At 39.3% G+C, this 8,311-nt stretch overlaps 1 protein-coding gene and 1 pseudogene across 1 annotated transcript in view; one reads left to right on the forward strand and one right to left on the reverse strand.

The window, feature by feature from the left end:
- The window catches only part of DNAH6 (dynein, axonemal, heavy chain 6), a 305,590-nt gene that overhangs the window by 65,918 nt on the left and 231,361 nt on the right, over positions 1–8,311 (forward strand). Inside the window, 2 exon segments of the mRNA XM_006866588.1 lie at positions 1,933–2,084; positions 3,645–3,797. Coding sequence (XP_006866650.1) covers positions 1,933–2,084; positions 3,645–3,797 — 305 coding nt within the window.
- LOC102841482 lies at positions 5,521–5,980 on the reverse strand (annotated as a pseudogene).

Genomic DNA, 8,311 nt, shown 5'->3' on the forward strand with positions numbered 1-8,311 from the left:
TTTTTAATTTCGATGGTCTAATTTATCTATATTTTGTTGTTGCTCATGTTTTGTCATCGTCTAAGAATCCACTGCCAAGTTCTAATGAAAATTTATCCTTATGTTTTTCTAAGAGTTTTATGGTTTTATCTTTTATATTTAGGTTATTGATATATTTTGAGTTAATGTTTGGTGTGAGTTCTCTTAGGTGTGTGTGTGTGAATTGGGTGAAAGTTTATAGAGTGGTTTTCCATTCAACAATTTATGTACATTTTATTTCATGATATTGATTGCAGTCTTCACAATATAATTTATCCTACTTCCTCCCTGTGTTTACATTCTTCCTTCTTTTTTAATCCTTCTGAACTTTGTCCTTGGGTAACTGCTGCCTTTTTTTATCTCAAATGGTTGGTTATTCTAAAGTGTGCGTACCTCTCTAGTGTTATTGTTCCCCTTGTAGACCTATCTGTTGTTTGGCTGAAAATTGAGCCACCAGAATTCATTTCCAGACCTGATGTGTGACCAAGGGCCATAGTCTCAGGGGTTCCACCAGCCTCTGTCCCTTACGTGAGATGGGTACCAAAACAGCTTATGGAAGAGCAGAAACAGAAGTGTTTGGACATCTGCAAACAAAATTTTAACCAGTATTCAAAGGAAGGTAAAAGTGTCTTTAAAAAAATCACTGCTGGTGATGAGACATCGATTCATCACTATGAGCTTAAGAGTAAATGGCAGCATATGGAATGGAAGTATACTCGATTGCTGACCAAGAAAAAGTTCAAGTCAACCAGCAGGTGGAAAATTTATGCTTACACATTTCTATGATTCTCAAGGGTCAGTATTGGAACATTATCATGAAGAAGGTTCAGCAATCAACAGTGTTTGTTACAATAAGATGCTCACTGAAGAGCTGAAGCCTAAACTTTGGATCAGACGCAGAGGACTGCTATCCAAGGGCATTGTGATCTTGCATGACAAGATCACACCTCTGCCCATACTGTTGACATTCTGCAAAAACTTTGTTTTGAGATATTAATGCATTCTCCCTATAATCCTGATTTTGCTACATCAAACTTTGGTCCCCTGAAAGTAGTTCTTTGAGGATGAAGATTCACCTCTAATGAACTATTGAAGACAGTGATGTATTATTTGTAGCTCACAGCTCAGCATAAAACATTTTTAAATAATATAAAAGCTTGTTGCTAGATGGGCAAAGTGTATTGAAAAGCAAGGAGATTATGTCAAAAATTATGTATTTGTCTTTTGAAAATTTGATTAAAATTAATTCTATAACCATAGTGCAGATAATTTTTTGCTCACCCTCATAATTATATTTCTTTTAGAAAGAGCTGGTTTTGACCAACAGGATAGCAAAAGTATATTCAAGGATAATCAAGTTTCTCTTTTTATCAGGTGGATTGGAAAAAAGAAGAAAATACAGGCAGGAAGATTATCAAAATGCATCTGCAGTGTTTGCCAGGTGCAAACTGATAAAGGCCTTAAGCATCACACTGGGAGCAGGAATAGCAGAAAAGTATTGAGAAGAGGAATTTAGCTAGACTTGACTTCATGTTTTGTGATTTTGTTGTTGTTGCTGTTAATATCTTCAAAATGCTTTTTATCTGGGATAACATCCAGGAAACCCCTTAAATTAAACCTACTCAGGCAAACATGACTCTAGACTGTAGTCCATGTCAGACTAGATTTGCTAACACAATTGTATGTTTTCTTTCTGTTATGTCTTAATAGGAGAATTTATAATATTAATTTATTACAAGAGTGAAATATTATACAGCATTCTGAATTCACATTTTAAACCTATGCAAAGTACTCGTATCCATGGAACATTATAAACACATGTACAAATTTATTAATGCAATGATTTTTAATAGATTTTGAAATGATCCTTTAAAATACAATCTAATGCATTTTGTGATTTATATCAATATGTAGATGTTAAATTCTTTCATGAACAACTGGAAAAATATCACAAACAACATAAGGATGCAGTGGCGCTAAAACCCACCAGAAATGTCGGATTGCTGCTCATTAACACTAAGCTGCTAAAAGAAAAACTAATCCCATCACCTTTGCGATGCTTGGAGGTAAGTGTGAACTAGGAAAGAATTTTATTATGGTCTCTGCAGTTATTTTATGATTTTTTAACTGCAAAATTGCCTCCAAAAGTTTTATTTTCTAGTATTGAAAAGATTTAAAACTATTCTGAGACCACTGGACATCCTAAATTTCTAGGAAATGTTCCATATTCTTCTTGCTGCCTAAAATGTAGGCAGATTTCGGATGAAGGAAGAAAAGGGACTGGTGGCCTCAGATTAGTCACTCTGAGGACTGCAATGAACCTGACCCAAGCTCTGGTGTTTTCAGTCATCTCATATGCATGTGAAAACTGGATAATAAATAGGGAAGACTGAAGAATTGATGCATTGGAATTATGGTGCTGGCAAAATATATTGAAAGTACCATGTCAGAGCAAACAAATCTGTGTTGGAAGAAATACAGTCATTATGTTCCTTAGAAGCTAGGATGATAAGACTTTGTCTCATGTACTTTGAACACGTTATCAGGAGGGACCAGTGTCTGGAGAAGGACTTCATGCTTGGTGAAGTAGAGTCAGTGAAAAAGAGGCAGAGCCCAGTGAGATGGATTGACACAGTGAGATGGAATGCACCAATAGGCTCAAACACAGGAAAGATGGTGAGGACAGTCAGGCAGGGTAGTGGTTTTCAAACTTAGAATTGCAACATCAATAAGAAATGTATTTTACTTCACACCCCCACATCCACTGTATTAATAGGGAGAGAAGAAAACGCCAATTAAGAAAGGCAAGTTTAACACATATACAAATTATTAACTACAATTGGAGTAGCTAGAGATTAGCTAGTAATATTTAAAGAGGACAGCAGAGAATATAGGACTGTCAGATGTGAGGAGACAAATAGAACACTCTAAGGAGAGTTCCCACTGCCGCCATTACCACTAGGATTGAGAAGAAAGAATGGCAGAGTCTCACTGGATGAAAGAAATTGAGGTCACTTCCCCTCACACTACATGGCTACCACACAACTTGAAAGAAGCAAAATTAATGCTGAGAGGCTACCACAATAACATGAGCATGGCTCAGGGCTGACCTTGGGCAAGGCCAGCCTCTGACAAGGAAGGGTACTTACATGAAAGATGTCCATGTAGGCAAGCTTTTAATAAACTATGTAACACCTATCCATTTTGTGATAGCTATCCAATGATGTGCTGTTGGTTCATTTGAAGGAGCTCTGGTAGCATAATGGTTACAAATCGGGCTGTGAACCGGAAGGTCAGCAGTTCGAAACTACCAGCTGCTCCGCAGGAGAAAGATGAGGCTTTCTGCTCCCGTAAAGATTTATAGCCTTGGAAACCCTGTACAGGGTCGCTGTGGATCGGAACCGACTCGATGGCACTTAACAACAACAACAACAACAATCCAATGATGTGCTGTTGGTTCATTTGACAGGCAGTGACTTAATGAAAAAGTAAAAAATCCCGTAATAGGCAATGCTACCTCTAATGTCTGCTGATTTAGCTTATGTCCAATTAAGATGTCTATAAACTATATAATAAAAGGGAAATATTCAAGTATTTATAAATGATGTTTTCTTTTTCTTTCATAGGTGCTGAATTTTATGCTTCCTCGTCTAAGCAAGAAAAAAGTGGATGCAATTATCTCTGAGGCACAAGATGCAGAGTATAAACTTGAGTTTACTCCATCTACCACCATAGACTATGTCAATAGCTTAGTATTTCTTGATGAAATTCAGGAAAGGGTGAGTTGGTCACTCAAATTTCCAGATGTTTTGCTAGGTACGAGAGATACATGACAAGAAAACGTGAGGGACAGAAAATCAGGTAATGACAGCCAAGGTATCAGAAACATTTTGAAACCAAGTTAGTATATACCCTATGTCACAGTATAATGACAGCTAACATTTCTCAAACGTATAACATCAGGAGTGGTACTAAACGTTTACATGCAGTCCATTTTTGATCCTCACAAAAACTTGAGAAGTCAGGGTAATATTTATTCTCATCCTGCAGATGAGGAAACAAGGACTAAGACAGGTTACGTTGCCTAAGACCACAGAGCAGAAATGAAATTTAAATTTGGATCACTTTGACCGCAAAGGCCACGCTTTCAACTACAGTCCACTGCATGTCTTATTTGTAGATGGTAATAGAGATTTGTTGTTGTTGTTAAGTGCCGTCGAGTCCATTCCGACCCATAGCAACCCTGTACAATAGAGATTTAGATCCTAGATATTAGTTACAGTGATAGCCTTGATCCTCAGTCTGTATCTGTGTAATAGTCAGGATCATTTCGCTTACAAATGAAAGCTCAATTCACCGTACCTTAACTGGAGAAGTTGTAGGGAGAGAACCAAAGATTCAAGAATTCAAATGACGCAAATGACATAGTCAATCGTCTCGCTCTCTCACACATTGAAACAATAATTTCTGTTAGAAGGATCAGCACGAGGTTGATCCTTATGAGATGCCTCCACCCTTTAACCATGTTTATCACCTCTAACACCAGCGGTTCTTCCCACAGTACTCACTACTTACAATCTGGGCTTGATAATTCACTGCCATGGTCACAGAGAACTCAGACACCATCCTCAGAGTTATGGGGTTTAACAGGTTAAAATTCAGGGTCAGAAATATCCAGGGTACACTTCTTTCAGTCAGGACAGCTGCTCCCCTTCTGTGCCAACAGGCAGGCCCTTTCTGGCCCCGATTTGACCTTCTGCCCTGCTCTGGCAATGTTACATAGCTTTCTTTTTTCTTTTTCTTTTATTAGAATAACAAAAAATATTTTACTAAAACATAAGATTTACAAAAGTTTCCACAACAAGCCATGCAAACTGATCAGAAGCTTTTTCTTGAAGGAAGGATTCTACACTTAACAGCAAAGTCACAATGTTATTAGTGAGGGCTGTGATGTTTGTTTAATGTTCCCATTTTGGTTGAAACAATCAAGCTTGTCCATCTACAGCGTCTAAATAAAGTTAGACGTGGCCAGAGGGCATATTCTAAAGAACAACTGGTTAGCTGCTTTTAACCAATGCAAGTAGATCACCATAAAAAGGGGGAAAGGAGCCCATAAATTTAAAATTAAACTACCTCCTCCCTCAAACAAAAAAGTAAAAGAAAACACCCACACCCCTGCAGCTAACCCTGACAACTATGTTCATTCACAGTGCTTTATACTTAAACCATGATGGGGGAGAAATGCATAAAAGCAGAGAGGAATCACTGTTTTTAAACATTTAACAACAATCCAGATGATACTTCTAGCCTCTGCTCATGCTTTACAACAGTGAATCAGGACAAGACATATTTGGTAATGTGCATTTAATCACCAAAGGACTAAACATGTCTGGGCTTTTATTCTGTAATGTTTCTGAGACTGTGTCCATTTAAATGCAAACAAAAAAAGAAGCAGTCTTGGCAGAACGGGAGAAGTGATGCACACTTGGTGATCAAACTGATTTAAATACTATCCAAGGCATATAGCCTAGTCCATGCTCTCTAGCTGTTTCTATGGCTTGGGCTTCACTGGTCTTCCACTGCTCGGCTACATCTTTTGCAAATGGATCATCTGGATTGGAAGCACTTAACAAAACCTGGATGGATAGCCGAACTGTGCGGATCTGCAGTGCTGGGGACCACTTATCTTTTAAAATATCTAAACATATTCTTCCCAACTTGTCTACCTTAGGGTGATAAATTTTGGTCATGAAACATACTTTAGAAGCTGCCATTGGGTATTCTTCTGGAAGGAATAGTTCAAGTTTAAAAGTCCCTCCCTCAAAGGGGGAATCCTGGGGGCCAGCAATGACCACATGAAAATATCGGGTGTTGCTCTCATCTGGTTCTGCTTTCATGCCAGAACTGGTTCTGCCAGCAAATGCTGAGTTTCCTTAATAATCCTGCGGGGCAGCCCGGCCATCTTGTCAGATCCCGAGTTCGGCCTCGGCTCTCGTCTCTGGCTCTGCTTGCCTCACGCACGAGTTTACATAGCTTTTTTAGAGTTGTCAAGAAATGCTCAAAGGGCACTACACTCATCAACTGGCCTCAACTCAAAGGTGCTCAGCCCTAGTTCTGTGAGTCACCAAAACTAGATCCCTGGTGGCACCCCACGCTGTAAGTGACCCTTCTGCCCAAAGGCACCATGGGCTGGGAGCTCACCCGTCCATCTGATGCTCTGGGTCTTGGTTCTGCTCCTCTGCCGCTCCTCTGGGGTCACAGTGTTCTGTCACAGGGTAGAGGAGGTTCAATGCACAGTGATTTTGCTCCATTCCTGGCTTTTCTTTGAAGGTAGTAGATCTTGTATTCCTGCATTTGTGATGGCTCATATGATACACATTAGAGTTCCAAGTGTTTACTATTACAGTTAATCCTGTTAAAAACCACTCACAACTGAATCATATAATCCTATCACCATTTTCTCCCACCTTGTCTCACTTAGACCCATTAGGAAAAACAAACAAACAAACAAAAAACCCCAAAACATTGCTTGGTGGGAGTTACAAAGACTACGGATTAGATGAGCCACATGGAGTAATTCACAGCACTGCAAACACACACACACTTCTACTCTCATTCACTCCTTTACCTCCTTGCTGCTTTCTCACTGGAAACTCTTAGTGTCTGTCTCTCAGGCTCGTTCCAGTGGTAGGCAAGCTAGCATTTGGCTTTGGTGGCTAGTGGTGGCTGTGTCCCGTGGAGTCGGTTCCAACTCATAGCGACCCTGTACAGGGTTTCCGAGGCTGTAAATCTTTACGGGAGCAGAACGCCTCATCTTTCTCCCGTGGAACAGCTGGTAGTTTCGAACTGCTGACCTTGAGGTTTGCAGCCCAAATCGTAACCACTACGCTACCAGAGCTCCTTGCATTTGGCTTTAATAGTCAGTTATTCTTAAGTTTTCACTCCCATCAATTTGAACATCAGTGATTAAAATAGAGGTACATTATCTTCTTAAAAGAGAATTTGAAGAAATGTTACAAATAATAAGAATATAAACCAAATGAAGCACGTAATTAACAACTGGATAGTCTGTTATATATTGTTAACAGACTTAATAATGAGGGCTATTTCACATGCCTAGAAAAGTAACAATTTTGTTTCTCTATAGTGCCTTCTGAAAAGGACAGAAAATTGTAGACATTTCTCAGGATCGCTTATAGGTCATCTCAAGACTCAAAAGTTGTCACGCCTCTATGATACTTTTATCTATTAAGCCTAGGAATCAAATTGACTAGCCAATATCATCAGTCAGAAAAAGTGCAGAGGCCAACTGCAGAACAGACTATTCAACTGCTCATATGCAAGTTCAGTTGAAGCTGAAGACAATTAAAACAAGGCACGAGAGCCAAAGTATGACCTTAGGTTTGGTGGTGGTGGTGGTGGTGGTGGTGGTGGTGATGTGCCGTGGGGTCAGTTCTGACTCATAGCAACCCTGTACAGAGTCTCCAAGGCTGTAAATCTCTACAGGAGCAGAAAGCCTCATCTTTCTCTCGCAGAACAACTGGTAGTTTCAAACTTCTGACTTTGAGGTTAGCAGCCCAATTCGCTATGAGAGCACCTTAGGTATATTCCACCTGAATTTAAAGACCATCTCAAGAGTAGATTGTACACATTGAATACTAATGACAGAAGATCAGATGAGTTGTGGGATGACGTCAAGAACATCCTACATGAAGAAAACAAAAGATCATTAAAAAGACAGGAAAGAAAGAAAAGACCGAAATGGACATCAGAAGAGACTCTCAGACTTGCTCTTGGTTGTAAAAAAGCTAAAGTAAATGGAAGAAATGATGAAGTAAATGAGCTTAACAGAAAATTTCAAAGGGAAACTGAAGAAGACAAGATAACTTAAAAGAAATGTGCAAAGACCTGGAGTTAGAAAACCATAAGAGAAAATATGCTCAGCGTTTTTCAAGGTGAAAGAACTGAAGAAAACATTTCAGCCTCAGGTTGCAATACTGAAGGATTCTATGGGCAAACTCTGATGTGATGCTGTAGGATAAGCACTGGACTGCTAATCATAAGATCGGCAGTTCAAACCCACCAGCCACTCCTCAGAAATACTATGAGTCGGAACTAACTGCACGGCACATCACAATAACAGCATGGGAAAGATACTGAACCACACACAACGCATCAAAAGAGGGTAGACAGAATATACAGAACCATTGTACCAAAACATTGGCCAGCATCCAACCATTTAAGGAGGTAGCTGATGATCAAGAACTGATGGTATTAAAGGAAGAAGTTCAAG

The sequence above is a fragment of the Chrysochloris asiatica genome, unplaced genomic scaffold, assembly GCF_000296735.1.
Source record: "Chrysochloris asiatica unplaced genomic scaffold, ChrAsi1.0 scaffold00093, whole genome shotgun sequence".
Taxonomy (NCBI): domain Eukaryota; kingdom Metazoa; phylum Chordata; class Mammalia; order Afrosoricida; family Chrysochloridae; genus Chrysochloris; species Chrysochloris asiatica.